Source organism: Caloenas nicobarica, chromosome 23 (genome assembly GCF_036013445.1).
Source record: "Caloenas nicobarica isolate bCalNic1 chromosome 23, bCalNic1.hap1, whole genome shotgun sequence".
In the NCBI taxonomy this organism is placed as follows: Eukaryota; Metazoa; Chordata; class Aves; order Columbiformes; family Columbidae; genus Caloenas; species Caloenas nicobarica.
Genome location: NC_088267.1, coordinates 1,994,410 through 2,013,636, shown reverse-complemented (window position 1 = coordinate 2,013,636; position 19,227 = coordinate 1,994,410). Strand labels below are relative to the sequence as shown.

Below are 19,227 nucleotides of genomic sequence, written 5' to 3'. Positions count from 1 at the left end.
AAACTTCCCCCAAGCTCCTCGGCCTCCAGCATCACACGCTGGAGAAGTTCTCCTTGGGCATCAGTGTCCCTTTCTCCTTTGTATATTTTAGGGCCATGGTTTAGTGCTAGAGTTGGGTTACGGTTGGACTCCATGATCTTTGAGGGTCTCTTCCAACTGAAATGACTCTGTGATTCTATGATTCTAAGAGGCTGCAGCGCTCGGCCCTCGGTGTAGGTGTACAGGGACCTGGGCGGGGATGATGTTTGGGAGCTGTTTTTATCCCCATCCTTTTGTTTCTTAGCAATAGAAACCCAAACACTTCTCCTCCAAGTGTAGACGGCTTCCAGCAGCTCCAGCAAGGGCCCGGCAGGGAGTATTGAATTTCATCCACTTCTTCACCAGCGACATGAATACCCGTCCATAAACTGTTGGCACAATAAAAACCGAATGTCTAAGACTGCCTGACATTAACAGTACCGCAAAGCTGGTCCAAGCGACGGCCTGGTTACGCTTTGAAATAACAGGAAGCGCCTCGATTTCAAAGAATCTTGGACATGAACCTGGCATCCTGCACGTTATAGAATTACTTCTTCGAGACAAACGCTTGATTTCCAAATGTCTCCACGAGGCAGCCCAGCCAACCCTAGTGCCGATCCCACGGAAGCTCCAGCCGGAGCCAGGGAGCTGGTTGGAAGCGGCTGGGGGTTTTTGGAGGAGAAAGGGTCCCCTTTGGAGCCTCAAGAAAGACAGAGGTGAGAAGGTGCCATGGATGGGACCGGCATTACCAACCGAGTCCTTCAGTGTTTCTTACAGTTAAAACCAGATCCACGCGACGTGCGTTTGCTTGGGCTGAGCTGGAGATGTCGGAGCATCTGTCCTTGCTCGCGGGATCCCAGGGGTTTCCTTCCACCTGGTTCTTCCGAGTTCCACCCCTTGGCTCTGCCGGCCGCTGGAACACGGGGAGGAATCCACGGGTCCCACCGAGTCTGACACTTCCCTAAGTGAGGTCCGACTCCCCAGCGAAAGCTCTTAACAAGCAACAACAATAAATAATAACAACAGAATAGATTTGCTTCTATAGCATGGAAGCCAAAAAGCCTCTGGCTATATTGACACACTAATCAAAAGCAAGTCCAGCTGCCTGGTCCCTTTTTTCCCAAAGGTAACAAAACCATAGTAAAGGCAATCCGAGCACAAAAGTACTCAGTAAGTATCACTTTCTGGTCTGTTCTTGCCCTTATCACCACTGGGTATTGACGGCTGATAAACTGCTGATCTCCAGATATAAATAACACTGACAAAATACCCAAAGCCTCTTAGGTTATTATGACATATTGACATCCCCGAGGATCTAATGGATCAGGCTTGGATTACCACCTCCAAGTAGACCATCATGTCAGCCCTCGTTCTGTTCTACAGGACCCAGGGGTTGTCATTATTAATGAAATTCTGTACATTATTCTGGTAGATAGATGAACGCTTCAAGGGAACTCGAGGCTCAGACTGGTCCCAAGCCTTTACCCATCCTGCAAACTGGATCTGAGACAAACCAATTTGTAAAAAATCTGATTTAATTATTTCTCATTTCCTGTGCTTCCTGTCTGCTGTCAAGGCCAAGCAAGGAAATGAGCTCTAATCCCAAGAGGTCTGAAATACCATCAGTCCAACTGGACCGAAGCAACACTGGGAACTGCAGAAGAAAGGTTTGTCCTACCACATGTCAAGCCAATTGCAGACAGGTAAGAGATTCCAGATGAGCTATGGTGAAGTGTCTTGACCCTCAGGCATTCATCTGGACTGGCGGAATCAGATTTTAAGTCCTACTTGTCTCTAATAATGACGAAGAATCTCCATCCCTCCGGGAGGACCTGTGTTGTGAAATACCTGGCAAGAGGCAGCAAGTCATCAGTCGCACTGAATCTATGAATGCCGGGACGCACACTGTTGGAAAGATGCTATTTTAGTGTTTCTACGGCCAAAATATGGACCCCAATCCAACCTGCCCTCTAGCCAGTGTGAGGGTTTGCTGCAGGGGGCATCAACCGGGTCCACTCAACGTAAATGAATTGATGACCAAACGACTGAATTCTTGCGAGTTCGTCAGCTCGCCCCTCCAGCCCAGGCTCCCTGAAAGGAGTTCAGCGATGACTGTTCCCACATCTGTAGGAAATCACACATCCCCAAGGAGCATCCTCCGTCAGTCGTGCAGTCTGCAGCCAACATTTTCAGGCACCCCGTGGGTTTCCAGGGTGAGGAGCGTCTCTGAAAATGCCCTTTCCCATCTCACTGCTCCTCCCCGGGGCATCCTCAGAGGCAGAATTTCTGACTTCACTCACTGAAAAAGTTTGCCATTTCCCTCTTCTCCTGCTACTCCTGCAAAAACCAGAGACAGCCCAGAGAGAGGGAGCTGGAGCCTGTTCTCTCTTGCACATCATCAACGCAACGATTTAGGCAGCTCCAATCACACATGCAAAGCAATGAAGGGAACGGGGGCAGAGCCTCCACTGCCTGCGATGACGTGCGAGGAGGCAAGCGGAGCCCAGGTTGTGCTTGCAGGACCTATACTTCAAAACCCTCATCTTTTAACTTGGAACCGAAGCACATTAGACAGGACACTTACTGAGGAAAGACTCTGGAAAATACATAATGCTATTTTCCCAGGCATTTTTCTGCAACTGAACTTTAAAAAAAGAAACACCTCTCTCAGGCATCTGCTTTTAGCTGGTACATTAAATAACTGCTGTGCAGAGCTTTCAGAGTATAATGGTTATAATAATAATAAAAAATAAGTTTATGCCAAGAGCACACTCTTCTGTAGCTTAAGCAGCATCTGTGCAGAAGTCCCTGACTATTCTTCAGCCGTGGATAGTCTCCTTTACATTCTGCTAGTTTTAGAAACCACTTCTACAGATACAGTTTTACAACTTCAGATAACAGATCTGCGACGTGCAGATGTTTTCACAAGCCCCGGTAGCACAGCAGTTCTCATTCAGCACGCACGGCCGATGTGGGTCTCGCCCCGACTTTCCGAGGATGCAACGCAACCCCCCGCATCCCTGCAAGGGCCGCGGGATTGCGCCGGTCCCTCTGTTCCCAGGCGGGTGACACCAGAGACACGAGCAGCAAAGCAGCCGGGAAATGAGTCCTGCAGGGAGGCAGAACCTCCATCGCCGGCACAAAGATGCATCGGAGCTGGTGGGAGGAGGAGATGGGCTCCCAAGTCACGGGCGGTCTGGCCACCTCCCCTGTGGGTTGCAAGAGACTGTGAAATCATCCCTGCTTGGAAAGTTTCCCATGGAAACCTCGCAGAGATAACACACGGCGACAAAAACGTGCCGATGTCTGTGTGTGCGAACGGCGGGAGACCAGAAGGTTTGGGGAGACAGTCTTTCAACAGGATGAAAAATATACATTAAAAAAAGTCCCCTGAGAGCCTCAAGGTCTGCTGATGACATTGAAGGGTTTTCGCTTTGAGTCTCCAGTTCAATTTTCAGCCCGAAGCAGGAGCGGCCGAAAGCTGTCACGGCGCGGCAGTTTCTTGGTCGTTCATAAGAGAAAGAAGCTGGTAATTGCAGCTGAGCCCCTACGGATCGTGTCTTTGCACTGCAGACTGGCTGCTCCCATTATAATAACCTAACAGCTTCCCTGCATGGGGCAGAGCGAGTCCTCTGCAGCCCTCACAGTGACTTTGCCCCCCAGTGCTGCAGATCCTGCATCTTGCACACATTAAAGACGAAAATTCTCCAAGGCAGGATCCCTATTATTTATCTTAACGTGGTGCCTACAAGTCCATCACTGCACACAGAATGAAAAACAGGTTTGTACCCTACAGAGTTCCTGCCCCAAGGACAGACGAAGAAACAGCAGATGGATACTGGTCCATAGCACTGGAAAACAACAGGACAGCACTGGACTGTGCTGGGATGTCCTGGCACAGCAGCCTAAACATTGTCGTCATTTCTGTAGCCACCCCAGAGAAGAGGTGAGTTGAAGGAGGAAAAAGAAGGTTGGCAGATGTTTTCAGAGAGCTCCTTCCAGCGGGGAAGAAAGGTCTGAAAACACAATGCATGGGATGGGAGAGCATTGTCACCACTCAGACACGGGGAGACCTCCGGTCCCTCCTTCGAGATGAGCTGCCACCTGGAAGTGAATCTTGACAAGCTCAACAGCACGTGGTTTGTAGACAAGACCAAACCTCCTCAGGGCATGTTATACCCAGGGGAGTAAAGACCATTCTTCATGTATTTCAGGAAACGCCTTTCTGCATTAACACTTCCCTTTAAAAGAAAAAGATGGAAGCATCACAGAAATCCCTGCTCGGAAGTCTTTCTCTATATATTTTGCATGTGTGCAAGGGAGTCTGTCAAATGTACCGGTATATCGTGCTCAATTTTGCTGAGATCAAAATATATTTATTTTTATCTCCACAAAGTTACACAACCAGCCATCCTTGCTTATCCTACGACCGTGGCACTTTTCCCAAAGCAGGGAGAGACACGGAGGCTTCTGAGGGTCTCTCACGGACATGTCTTCACACGGGACATGTGGGCTTGTTTCCAGCTCACATTCCGCTGGGAGACGTGCTGCTGTCTGAAGACGAGGAGACACCAAACCCTGTGAGAATCCGAGGCGACTCCTCCTCGAAACCACTTCTCGTCCCCTCTCTCAGATAAACACGGCGCGGCCGGAGGCTGCCAACAACCGCTGCGCCCGCGGGACCGCCGTCCAGCCGGGAGCTCCCTGGCCGGGGCCATCTGCAGAGCGGCTCCACGCCATCCGATCCCAGGCGCGGTTCACGAACCCACCGCTCCAGATGTGACCTCGGCTGCCAGAGGCTCTGGCAGCGCCGGTGACACGACTCGTGCTTCCGAAGAGACGGCAGGAAGGCTGCAGAGACGGGCTGGGCAAAAATTACCGGCTGCTGCTACTGCCGACACGTCCTCTGCTCTGCGGCGTTCTGGGCTGTGCAGGGAAGGGAGGAACGCAAGGTCCTCTTCTGAAGGAGCCGGGGCAGAGTTAGAAACTATCGTAACTCGCTGCTCTTCACTGCAAGAAGTAAAAGCTCCCTAAGCTCCAGCAGAGAGACCCAAGCGTGTTTTACGCCAAGGTACCCTGGGGAGTTGCTGTGCTGCACAACGATGATGTGCAGGGTCAGGAACCACCGTGACTTTCTGTGCCGGTAAAGCCGAGCTGCAGATTGGAAACGTGCACAGAACAGGACGGGAATCTCCCAGGCTCTCCTGCTTTCCGAGGCTGCTGCCGCCTGCAAGTGCCATGTCTATTAGCACTTTCTTAATTTACCATCAGCCTTAATGGTGCAACCATGCATCAGGGCCACAGTTTTCTTTCTTGGATGCTGTGAGTGAGCTTATTAAACTCATACAGCGACATCCACATAAAGGTCCAATTTGCACAGGCACAAATACCCCCAGTTCTTAACAACTGCAACGAGCTCTGCCCATTACTCAGCACCTCGGAAGATTAAGCCCTTCTTTGAGCGACGAGCTCAGCTTTCACCTCAACAAATTCACCCCAAGATTCAACACATGAAGAGCTGAATTCATAATAAATTGTTATCAATGATACTTTGCAGCAAAAAGAGTACATTTCAGCTCTAAAACTCAAAGCCTTTCACAACCTGGGTAACTGGACTAATTCACATTTATTTGTACTGTGACCCTACAGTCCCACACCCATGGGAGATCTCACTGCAGTTCTCAACATTATCCCATCCTGGGAAAGAAGGAAAATAGCCACAAACCAAGGCGATAACAGAGCCTTGTAAAAAACTACTTCCCCCTGACACCGTACACTATGCGAGTAACGCACCCCAAACATTACTCGGCCTCTTGGAATTCTTGTGAAAAACGGATCAATCATAGAAACATAGCATCATTTTGGTTGGAAGAGACCCTCAGGATCATCGAGTCCAAGCACATAACCTAACCTAACTCTGGCACTAACCCAGGTCCCTGAGAACCTCGTCTCAACGCCTTTTAAAGCCCTCCAGGGATGGTGACTCCACCTTTAGCCTAAACTCCCCCCCAGCAGCTCTCCGGCCAAGCAGGACACTCGATTTTCAGTAATGAAGGTCTTTGCTCAGTTTACATTCGGGAAAAGGTTCTTATTTTACCCAAACCAGCCTGCAGGCAGGGGCTGCTCCGGCACACTTCAGACCGACGCTTTGCAGATAAGGCAACGCTTGGCAATGCTCTTCGGTCTTGTAAGGGGACTAAAATATACACAGTGGAATCTCAGAAGAGCAGCGTGAAGTGCTCGGCCTCTCGCAACCTTGAAAACCACATAATTCTGCCACCAAACAGTTTGTTTAAACAAGAATGGCAAGAAAATCACAAACATTGAAAACCGCTGGTTTAACTGCTGATCTAAAACATCTGCAAGAAATATTTGCTCTTTGAAAGCACCGCTACTGTGCTGCTAACCCAACCAAGAGCTGCCCCAGTGCAGCCGCGGCCAAGGCACCCGACAAACAGAAAGGTTTATAAAAACCTGGCTACGTGCATCTGATTATTGCCCAACGTTTGATGTACCAAGCCCTGAATAAGTCTAGAGGCAAGCATTCAGAAACACGTGAACTTCTAAGAAACCAAAACACCGTGAACAGATACCAGGGGAACATCGTGAGGAGAATCAGCCCAGACCTTCCTGCAATATCTCCCCTGCTTACGCTTTGAAAAAGTCTTGTAATTCTTCAGTCTTATCTCTACACCAGCACAAGCAGCAAAAATATCGTATTAGGTCATGTTGCCTTTTGTCTGAGGTTCTACACACAAAGCAGCAGCGGTTACAGTCCCTCTAGATTCAGATTTTTCAACACGTACGTATGAATTTCTCACGTGGTTCTAAACAGGGACACTGCAATTCAATTGATCCTGTGCGACTGCCCAAGCAGCAGCAGGTCCTTCAGGCCAGGGAAATGACTTTAAACACTCTTAGTGAGTAACCACAGCTTCTCCCCACTCCTCCACCCTGGGGAAACTGAGCCTTACAGCACTTCAGGATCCAGAGATCACAGGACTCAGGTTGGCGACAGGTTTGAGATGCGTCTCCTTGTACCACATCCCTAGTGAGCTCCTCCTCAGAAAAAAAAAAGCTAAAACTAAACTGTAGATAAACAGGCTTTAGCATACAAAAAATGCGAAGCATTTTTAAATGGTGAAAAGCAACTTGGAAGACGGAATATTACAAAACAAAGTTTCTGTGCAGCCCTGCCCACCCGGCCTTGCAGCTGGATCCTTTCCCGAGCCTTCCCGAGCAGCTGCAGCTGCAGCCTCTGCCCGGCCCCTCCGGCCCCGCTGGTCTCTCCATCTGCTCCTGCCACGTCCTGCAGCCTCTGCAGCCGCTCCCGTCCCACGAGGAGCAATGATCTCACCTTCCTTCCATGGGATTGCACCTCCCTCGCTCCAACCATCATATTCATAACCATCAAAGATCCAGTTACATCATGGGCTAAATCAGGACAAGGCACACGAGCTAAGCTGCTCTCCTTCCAGCAACAAACTGGGAGGAATTGGAAAATCTTTCTTAAATGTGGAGTCTGGCTCTCACAGTCCCGCTGCTTAAGGATGTAACAGGCTTTACTCGGTTCTTACAAGTGTTCTCACCATCAGTGTGACTTGTGTGCTCACTTCCAAAATATGCAAAAAAAGTAAAACTTTTCCAAAAGTAAAATTTGGAATCCAAATGGGGAGCGGAGAGCGCTTAATTCCCCGTCTCAGGGACATGGTCCTGCTCTAGGTGGAGTACCTCATCAGTGCACAGGTATTTCATAGGGTTCATGTTTTCAAATGCATGTCAGTTTTTGAAAATAGAATTTAAGTACACTTTACTCTTGGACCTCTGTCATTTCCACCATGCAGAATGTTCCCAAGAATGTCACATCCCATCTGTCATCACCGGGATTCTCTGGTAGTCACCACTGAAGAGAATGGAAAATCAACTGCTACATTTGGGAAGATTGAAAACAAAACAAAAAACTAAGAAAAAAAATTCCAACCAACCAACAAAAACCACAAAACCAGAATCAGAGTAACATCTGCCTTGAGAAGAGACCTGTCTGCTCAAAAGTGAAGTTCTCATCATTTGAAAGGGACAGAAAAGAAAGTCCCCAAAAGCCAGTTCAGAATTATATTCGCCAAGTCATCTTCCTGCCATTTACCCAGTGGAATATGGATTGAGGAACAGGCAGCCAGGTCTGGGTCTATTTAAACATCAGGTTTCTAATTGATTGCACAGTACTTGGAATCCATTAAAGGGCTTCTATAAATTACATTTCTGTATAGGACAGGCTGCCTAGATATGCAGACGTTAAGAACTGGCTAATCCTAAGTAAACCTGGTAAAAACGTTTGCGTTCTCAAATTTTCCACTGAATTAATTGCAGAGATTGTGTCACTGAATCAATAAAGAGAAAACCCTACAATGCTGATGTTTGCCACAAGCCCATAAACAGTCTGCTCACAGGGAGAGCTTATTATTCCAGACATTTGGCCCATATCAACCAGCGGCTCGGAACAAGACATTGTGTCATGCCTGTGAATCCAAGATGCAGAAGGACAGCCCAGGTGATCATGGACTTGCTTCAGGACAGATTCTTTTACATTATCATTTTCAAACCCCTGACAAAAGAAAGTGTCCAGCTTGCCTTTTATTAAATTGAAAAAGAAAAAAAGAAGAGCATCTTCCACCCAACACCCAAGGACCACACTCAGGCTGCGCCCCTCCGTAACCATGTCCCACTGGAGAAGCCCATGGACTGGCTGGCAGGAGGGACGTTTACAGGGATCTTCAGGAGGAAAGAAATCACTGCAGAGAGCTGAGCATCCCACGCAAGGTCAGGCAGGAAACTGGAGATAACATTTTTTAATAATTGGCTGTGGGAAATTAGCATCAAGCTGCATTCTGAGCGCCTGCCAGCAGGACGTGTCGAGAAAACAGGCTGGCTGCACAGGCAAAAATAATTCAGGAAAAATAATAAAGAATAGCAGACAACAACATAGACTAAATCCTTCCGTGTTGGTCAAATTTCCTGGGAAAACAGGAATAAGCTGCAGAATGAGCCCCATTTGTCAAGCGAAGTGATGAGATATTTAGGAAAGGAAACATTAACAATTCCCACTGAGGAATGTTAAGACATTTTAAAGGCATCATAGAATCAAGTTTAGCAGTAGGTGAGTTTGTGTGTCCCCTCTTACAAGCAATGCAATTGAACTGTAGAGAGGAGAACGACTTATCTGAGAGTCCGGGTGAGTCACGAGTCCACCATCCCCAAGTCACACTTGTCTGCTCTAACCATGTGCTGTCTCCGGGAGATGTTCGGGAGGCCAAGGAACAGCGTGTTCAGAATGCTCAGCACAACCCCAGCTGGTGTTCAAGGAAAGCTCCGAGCTCTAGGAACGTGGGGACATCCTGCGTTTTGGAGCCAAGGTGGAGGTGGCGCAGGGATGGCCGGTCATCAGCCACCCAAAGCGTGAGGAGCACGGGAGTTGAGAGCAGGGAACGGAGCTGGTGAGGGGCTGGAGCACAAGGGTGATGGGGGCGGCTGAGGGAGCTGGGGGTTCAGCTGGAGCACAGGAGCTGAGGGGAGACCTTCTGATCTCTGACCTGCCTGAAAGGAGCTTGGAGCCGGGGGGGTCGGGCTCTGCTCCCCAGGAACAAGCGCCAGGACCAGAGGAAACGGCCTCAAGTTGCGCCAGGGGAGGTTGGGGTTGGATCTGGGGAACAATTTCTTCCCCAAAGGGCTGTTGGGCATTGGAACAGGCTGCCCAGGGCAGTGCTGGAGTCACCATCCCTGGAGGGTTGGACAGACAGACATGAGGTTCTCAGGACATGGGGCAGTGCCGGGGCTGGGTTATGGTCAGACTCAATGAGCTTGAGGGTCTCTTCCAACAAAAATGACTCTATGATTCTAAATATTTTTTCATCCAGCTGTACCAAGGCTCGGATGATAACTGAGAGTGGGTCCGTGCCTAGCTGACTAAAACATACGCAGGATTTAATGTGGTTTTTTTGTCTACCCATAAGCAAAGGAGGTAGCAAAGAGGAGACTGAATGTGAATGATGCTGATTCACATTACACAGACCCTTGAGAAATGTTCAGGGAAGGTATCAACTCATAGGTTACGTGTACTGTCATAAAAGCAAGGAAAATGTAAAGTGTTTCAAGCCCTGAGCTCTGTCCCAAAGACACAACATTTGGCACCTTGCGTGAAGCTCCAGTAGTGGTTATACAACCAGAAGCTGCTCCCGACAGAAATTAATACCCTGTTTTAAAGTCGACAACCTGATGTTACTTGTATATTACAGAAGTTGACTTATACAAGAGCTCTTGGCACGCGGCACCGTCTGCTGGGCAGCAGGTTCGGGAAGTGGCGCCAGCTCAGACTCGTCCCCCACTTTCCCTGCGTGGGGAGATCTGTAAAGCGACAGCCCTCCCGGACACCCCGGCTCTCATCTCATCTCATCCCGGACACCCCGGCTCTCATCTCATCTCATCTCATCCCGGACACCCCGGCTCTCATCTCATCTCATCTCATCCCGGACACCCCGGCTCTCATCTCATCTCATCTCACCCCACGCCCCCCGGCTCTCAGCTCAGGCGTCTGCAGCGGTTTACAGCGAGCAGCAGTCGCACCTTTGCTCTGCTGCCCTCCACGCCGGCTCTACCTGCAAACTTCTGTTTCCTCCCCTTCCACGCGGTGTTTCCTGCTGTCTGCCCTGCTGCAAGAAAAAAATTCCTGAAAAGGCCACTGAAAATAACCAAATTCTCAGTTTGGATACTCTCTCAGTTACTAGTGTAAAATATATATATATTTTTTTAACTAAACCCAAAGCCAAAAAGAAAAAAAATCCCTCTTTTCACGTAGACATATTATGGGGGGGAAAGCATTTCCTTCAAGTCAAATTGAACCTTTCCCTCATACTTCCTTTTAAAGATATTTTAAAGCAAGAATGCAATGATTTTCAAAGCAAAAAGCATCTATTCCTTTCATTTTGAAAACACTTTTTCCTCTAGTTGCTATTTTTCTCTGCTGCTATTCCTCAATGTATCTCTCAAGCAGCTTTTCTCACTGCCTGCAAACCCGTCTCTCCAAACAATTTCTCCTTTCATCTTGTCAGCATCGGTAAAATTCACAAATCCGTCCTGCCTTAAATTGCCACCCTGTGCCTTGTCTCCATTGGACTGCTGGCTTTTTAAGCAGAAAACGCACTTTGCTTGAGCTATGAAAAAAAAAAAAAAAAAAGAAATAAAAGAGCGTAAACTTACAGTGCTCAAAAGAGACCTCATGTTCTTATAACGAGCATGAAAAATGAGGCTTGTCCGGTCCCCCCATATGGAACATGGTGCCCAGGACCCAAAAGGATAAGAAACACCTTTTGTTAAAGGTTCTTTACAGAAGCAGGACAAACACCTGACAGGGAAAATCCAGCAATCGAAGCCCACAAGATGCTCGAATTAACGCCGAGTGGTCAGTCTGGCAGCACTAAGCCCTACCAGGAACATTTTAATGCCAGTTTTTCCCTTCCGTGCCAAGCGGCCAGTCTCAGGAAAACCCCTTTCACTCAAGAAGGCACATTACAGGAATTCTTTGCTTACACCTAGGAGCAGAGTAAAATATGACTCTGTAAGCCCAGCCCTGCTTCCCAGAGATGTATCCCCCCTGCCCTGGGGCTGCGGAGTGAGTTCGGCTCCAGGATTCAAGATTCCCAGATAAATGCAGGAGCACCAGCCGGTACCTCAGACCAGCGCACAGGGCAGCTGGATCTGACACAGACACGAGCTCGCTCGGATCCCTCCTCTGCTGCTAACGTGTGTGCTCGAGTGCATCTGAGATAAACGACTCCTTTCAAAACAAACATGGTGAATTCTTAGAACTCATCTAAGCAGCAAAGGAAATCCCCTGAACGAACCGGGTCCCATGCAGGAGTCTGGAGTTACACGCTGAGAAACTTTGCTTGTTTAGCAGAGAGGTTTTCTCCGGGGTAATAAAACTCTGGCGTTGCCGTGCCAGGGGTTTTCCGTGAGGTGTGTGTCAGCGGGTGGTGGGAGCTGCAGTTTCTGTGGCCGGTCATAGAAATGCAGTGAGATCACCCCGGAGAAGCTGACCACAGATCCCAGTGAGCCCGCGGCAGCATGAACTGGGAAGAGAGCTGGGGGAAGGGAGGTTGCACACAGCTAATGGGTTCCCCCAAAGGATTTTTGGTTTTGTTTTGTGTTTGTGGCTTTTTTTGGTTTTGCTTTTGGTTGGTTGGTTGGGTTTTTTTCGTTTTCTTCATCCAATCCTCCGGTTATTTGCACAGTACCAGCCAGAAGGGACTCTGCCCAGGCTCAGGGAGCAGTGATTTAGGGTGGGGGGTTTCATGACCCTGGTTCAGAAGATCCCATGGCTGCTGAACTTGCAAGTCTGTGTTATTAATACTTCTTGGTGAGGACAGTGAGTGAAGAACCTGGATTGATATCTGAGTCAGACCAAATCGAAGTCTAGAGCAGCCTGGGTCACAACAGCACGATGAGCATCTCTCTTAATGTTAAAAGTTATATTACATTACATTGCCACGGTTCTTCTTGTTCGTCTGCGGATTTGCACGCATGGGATGGGGTGAAGGGGAAGTATTTTTTAAGGTGTGAATGCAAGGATACTCTGGTCTGCAACCATAAGATTGCAGCTGTAAGTTCTGTTCTGTAAAGAGGGAGCAAAAGAGAAGAGTTTTCCAGAGAGAGCCTTCTTTTTGATGTAATATTCATTTGACATGACACTGCTTTAGGGATGTCAGTTGGGGTTAGCTGTCTTTAACCCCCTATATCTTGGTATTGCTTCCCCTACTAGTCGCAATCAACTAATGCAATAAGCCAACGGATGGGCCCCATAAAAGCACTGAGAGTTTGGCTGTGAAACAGAAGAACACGTATTGACTGTAACCACCCCACTACTATCAGATTTCACCCTGGTAATACTAATGCACAGCAAACAGGCAACATTTCCCCGACAAGACCATAATACCATCACAGGCCTCACTCTCAGATCAGGTCGATACCAATCTATGGTTCCATGATGTAAGATTTCAGAATGGGGCTGGTGCCTCCCAAGGACCCGAGCGGATTGATGGAGGTGACATGGAGCCACCGAGGAATCGTGGCATTCTCCCAAAGCACTGCTGGCCGCCTTGACCTTCAAAGATCATTTTCACTGTTCCAAACCACCACGATATCCCTCAGGACCGGTCCAATGGATATTTTTTTTAGCTCTTTCAGGAGTACAAACTTTGACCTGGCTCCTTAATGGCACGGTTCTCCCTGACACAACTGCGCCCAGTCCGTGCGTGGGATGTTCAACAGTTCCCATCTCCTCAAGTGCGTGGGGTGTGCTCATGGGGCTGGTTGCAACGGAGCTACAGCCAAGTCTTACGGAATTTCAGAATTGCAAGTATAATTCTCTGCTGAAATTACACATGGAATGATCTTAAGACCTGCTCTCTAAAAGCAAGAGCTCTAAAGAAATAAACACTGAAAGGAAGAAGGAGCTAAAAGAGCTGCAGCAAGTTCACGTGGTAACACTTGCAGTTCTTTATAATCTCCCTCCTTGGTTGAGGCAACAAAGCACGGGATGGCTCCACGAGGTTTGAAACCAACCGCATCCCACTGGAAGGATGTGTCTGGCAAGCAGCAGACCATGTGAAACCAATAAATAAGGGGAAGAATGAGATAAGGAGTACATGTTTATGAGGGGAAAAAAAGATGGTGAAATAATGTCTTGAGAAGGGATGTACTTTACGTAAAACATTTTCAGGAGATGGCCAGGAAAGGGGTCTGATCTATTCAGCATCTTGCACAAAGCACCAGGCATCCTGCGGATTCATCTGCAGCGTTCATTCACTGCAAGAAAACACCCTCGCAGACACGGGCTGCTGAGGCCAAGCAATTTCATCTGACATCAGAAACCTCTTGGGAACAAGGCGCAGACCACCAGGTATGGACCGAGCACCTTGGGAGAGCTGCGTGTCCTCAGCAGTGTGTATGCCATGCAATTTAGATGTAAAATTTATTCCTGTGACCTGGTGTGTTACATTAGCACCTGTGCTTGGCATTAAACAACTACTATATTCTGTCTCGCATCCAGAAGGATGGTTGCCTTAAGTCAGTGCTACAGGAACTTTAAAATAAAACACAGCATACGTGCAGGATGACTAACGCATTCCCTGATGCTGGCTTATGCAGAACGTGTTGGAAAAGTTGCTTTATTTTCTGTCTGCCGTTTAGAAAATGTGACTCGGCGTCCGCTGCGCTGGGCTGGGGATGCAGACAGCATCTCCGTGCGAGCGCGGGGATGTGGAGACGCGGCTGGTCTGGGCGGCGAGCGGCCAGCGCCGGGCACCCCGCGTCTCACCCCAAAAACCCTCCGCGGAGCTGCTCTGCGGGCGGTACGGGGATTTTCAGTCATGTTAACACGGAGCCTCTTTAATCACGTCTAGGAAGGAGCCCAAGAGTCTCTGAAACAGCCGCAGCTCCGGGAGAACGCAGCCAAGGGGAACCGAGGATCCTCGTGCGTTTTAGGGCAATAAAACCCGGTGCTCAGTGCGTCCCATGGGTCCCATCTGCTACAGGAGGGCGATGGAATGTACCAAACCCACCGCGTTTCTCCGTCTGTTGCTTTCTTACCGCTCCCTGGCTCCCTCCCTCCATCACTTCAGCTCATAACCACGACAGGTTGTCACGACTTGAGCTCTTTGCATTCACCGCTCGCTACCGACACGTCTCTGCCCCTGAGCCCGTGCAGTGCCTGCGGCGGTGAGAGCTGAGCTGTCCTGAACAAACACGCACATTCCCTTTCCCAAAGCACTGTTTTCCTCTCTTGGGTTAGCTAGTTTGATCATCCACTAATGAAATATTTTAAAATAAAAGCAAACTTCAACCAGTAACAGCAGAAAACCACAACCACTGCCTAATTAAAGCCTTTTTCTGACACACAAGAAACAAGACCACCCAATGGCAAGATCGGAATTGATGAATCCTGCTAGGGATTTCTTACGTCTCTTTGGATTGTCTGCAACACACAGGAAGGATGATCTTGAAGTATGAATTTTAATTGTATCCCACAGACATGCTACTTATCAGCTGATCTTTTATTTTTGAAAAGACAAACAGCAGTGTTAGACCAGTGCTGAATTACTGAAGAGTACTGCGAATTACCTGGAGCCGAGAATTAAGATATACATCAAATTTAGATCTTGCATCCATTCTGGTTTGAGCTACTTTGTTTGGGTGGGACTAAAATTATATAACTACAACCCTCCTTTTCTCCCCCACCCAAAACCCAAACATCAGAAAAAATCTTCCCAATTCCCTGTAATAAGGGTAAAAACCATTAGGAATATCATTTTTCAGGAGAAAGCTCTGGAAAGATTTAGAAGATATGGAGTACAGCCCCAACACATCAGAGACAGCTACGGGATGTATTTGTGCTCCTCAGCCGTCTTCACTCAACCACCCGCTCAGGAAAGAGATTAAGGTGCTTGCTAACTTGAAGACAACTGAGAAAAAGAAAAATCAATGCAGTCCAGGGTATCTACCCATCTTGAGGGTTTTTATAGTGGCTGTGGAAAATAGCCTGAAATCCAACTATATCTGGCCTTCTCCTGCTCACCTCCACGTGGCACCTTCACTGACTTGCCATCATTGTATCAGTCGCTCCTATACAACCGTAACACACAAAAAAAATAAAATGGCACACTTACCCTCCTTCAAAGATCTTGATCCTCACTGGCTCCCCTCTTTTGGTTACAAGAGCCTCTTCTTCTGATTTTCCTCTTTTATCCTCTTCCTTCTCAGCTCTAGTTATGTCTTTTCGACCTTCATTAGAAAGGAGCGAAGGCAAATGAACCTATCTCCCCAAAAGAGCAAAACAATCAATGATTATATACAAAATCACTCTAAGACAGACACAGACCAAACAGCCCCAGAAAGAGCCAGCAACCTACTGCACACGCTGCTCCGGGCAGCCAAGCGCAGTAATTAGGACATCCTCCTAACGAACAGGGCCGCTGCTGCTGGATTTTGGGCCCTGCTAGTTGTGTTATACATACAGGGACCGCTGAAAACATTTTAAATCATCCCCTGCATATGGTGGCTCAATATTATTCAGCTCTTGCCAACTGGAAAACCGAGGCATAAAGAGAAGAGTCTTGGCTGGGGTCACCCTGAGCCGAGGGTCTCTGCTCCCAAACCCACTGCTCTGTGCTTGGATAATCCTCCCTAATCAACACATCTACAAAGGTCTAGAGAGGAGGCATCTGTAGAATTAATGTATTTAACCTCGACCTTTGGGTTTCCCCCACATACACATAAATTTGGACTTCGGCCATCTAAACTTGATATAAATCGAGCCAAAGCTCGACAGTCAACACTCCCAGGTGATTTCCTTTCACCAAAACCCTGTTGCCAAGGGCACACTACAGAGAAAGCCACAAAACCAACGGGAGAAAACAATCCTCAACCTCCCCAGATGTTCCCAGGGTGAAAATTCATTTTTTCACTGTTAAACTTGTCACCCCTTTTTAAACTCAAGTTTAAGTCATGCACTGACATCTCATCTAGCATGTTTAATGTGGTTTGTTACAGTATATGGATCAAAATATTAGAGCTGCCTCTCTAGCTCAGTACCATGCAAGGGGAGCTTCTCCACACCCGGAATGAAATCTTGGGATTTGCCCCCCTACAATCTAACCTTACAAACAACAGGAGTCTCCAAAGCTCCCAAAGAGGAAAGCAGATTGCCCTTCACCCACGTAACTTCTTACACAAGTGCAAGAACATCTTTTAAGTTCAATTGAATTACCATATCCTACCTTTATATATAATTTATGGGAAAAGATTAAAGGCATTTGAGCGACCAGGGATTAATTAGAGGGATTTTAGCCCGAATGTAGCCAACAAACTGGCAGAAGTCTAAAGCAGAGCTGGTCACCCTTGACTCTTCACAGTTGCCAGAAAGAGCTGCAGATCTCAAGGGTGATTCATCTGCCCTACCTTAGACATTCATCTCAAGGGGGGATGAATCACCCAAGAGGTGCCTCTTTGTCTCCCATGGTTATACGGGAAGCCAAGAGCGCCGAGCTGAAACTGAGACACGTGAAATTCAGCGGGACAGAACCCAGCCAGAGTGCTGCTGGTGCGACCATCAGATTTGCAGCAGAAGGGAATGACTCACTAAAAAGTAGCTTTGCAAAACTGAGGTCAAACATTTCTGGAGCAGCTCTGCTGTGGGACAGGCTGGGAGAGTTGGGATGTTCAGCTGGAGAAGAGAAGCTCTGGGAGACCTTAGTGTGGCCTTTCCGGACTGAAAAGGGACGATAAGAAAGATGGGGACAGACTTTTGAGCAGGACCTGTTGCGACAGGACAAGGGGTGATGGTTTTAAACTAAAGGAGGGAGATTCAGGCCGGACATGAGGAAGGAATTGTTGCCCTGAGGGTGGTGAGAGCCTGGCCCAGGTTGGCCAGAGAGGTGGTGGATGAACCATCCCTGGAGACACCCCAGGCCAGGCTGGACGGGGCTCTGAGCAACCTGAGCTGGTGCAGATGTCCCTGCTCATGGCAGGGGGGCACTGGGGGGCTGGGAAGGGCCCTTCGACCCAAACTGTTCTGTAATTCTATTATTTCATGTTTGCCCAGTAATTTCAGGAGCTCAGGTTAGAGCATTAACTGCGCCTGGGGCTGCTCTCTGCCCTCGGGACCAGTTCACACAGATCAGCCACGTCCCCACCATCAGACACACATACCCTTCCAGATGCCTCCTGGGAATGGTCCCTGTCCTGTCTCCCTAAACGTGCTCAGGAATTTCTTGGGAGAGAACTATCAGCCCAGGACAGAACTGTGCCAGCAGCCATTTTAACCATTTAATGGCAGAAATGGTCTCAGGCTGGTGTGTCTGGGCATGGAGGTGTCTGTGGTGGGAGGAAATCAGTGGCTGGAGACACACTGAGCACCTTCAAAAATTAAACCTTGGCCATTAGGACTTCACCTCCTGATAGGAGCTACACGCTCGTAACAATGCTGGTGACAACCTTCCCGGTTCAGTTCCTTATTTACTGAGGAATACAAAACAATTGACTTTCTAGATGTAGCATGAGGATTATTTATTGCAACTTTTGAAAGCACAAAACATAGACAGATGAAAGGCACCAGAGAGCCAAAATCATACAGTCACTACTATCCCCTTTTACAATCTCGTTTAATTTACAAAGTGTGCAAGCCCAATACAGTGTAATTAGCCATCCCTACATGCACGCTGCACCCTACAGTCACTTCGGAATTGAGCAGCTCAGTAAATCCCACTGATAATTTAAAAATCAACCCAAGTATGTAGACAGTATACACAGTACTACTGCTTGCTGGTAACTTGCTGCATGCGTAATTGTACAAAATATTAGCGCTGGTTTACATTTTCTGTTGTGTTGACTGACAACTTATAGTTACATAAAGAAGAAAATATTTCCGAGAAATAGCTAGAGCTGAGTTAGCCAAAGGTTGAACTTTCAGCCTTGGACTGACGCTACTGCTACGCAGCTCCTATTAATCGCATCTTCCTGAGCAACCAGCAACGCCACTTGCTAACCTGCGCCGGTCATGTGTATTTTAAAAACTAAACTGGGGATTTCACTCCCACTGATGACCTAATCAAAAATCATTTCTCTGCCTGGCATGATGTCAATTTATCTCCATTGAAATTGAGATAATTTCTGCAAACCGCACTCCTTTAAGCCGCAGGTAATTAATACGAGATTTAGGCTGCACCATTTTCTAGGTGAATTTGGTGGGACTAATTCTTACTTTAGCGAAATGTCCCATGAAAACTTTAACTTTCACCACCAGTCAGCTTGTAGGGTTTTGTCTAAAAGGTTTTTGAGTCTTTTGAGCAAACGCATGCAGTGAAATATGTATTTTGATGCCCAAGGGCTGAAGCGCTCCTGCGAGAGCTTAACTTTAACGTGAGGACACGAGGGTCTGGGATTTCTGGAACACACACACTTGTGTGCGTTTTAGCACCATGTGAAGAGCGAAGCTCTGAGGAGCACAGGCACTTCTGTTAGAGAATGAGAACAAGACGGTCCAACATTGTTCGGATAAAATCTTTTGAAAAAGACTGCATAAATACCAAGCATTAGTGTGGTTATTGCACTGCACAGGTAATTATCTGCCCTATCTCCCTAGAAATTCTGGGGTTTGGATTT

General features: G+C 47.9%; 1 protein-coding gene across 7 annotated transcripts in view; it reads right to left on the bottom strand.

The window, feature by feature from the left end:
- HIVEP3 (HIVEP zinc finger 3) overlaps positions 1–19,227 on the bottom strand; it is a 171,900-nt gene that overhangs the window by 27,360 nt on the left and 125,313 nt on the right. For all 7 annotated transcript variants that reach the window (XM_065650327.1, XM_065650328.1, XM_065650325.1 and 4 more), the window contains one exon: positions 15,735–15,880. In XM_065650327.1, coding sequence (XP_065506399.1) covers positions 15,735–15,880 — 146 coding nt within the window. The remainder of the gene's footprint in view (positions 1–15,734; positions 15,881–19,227) is intronic.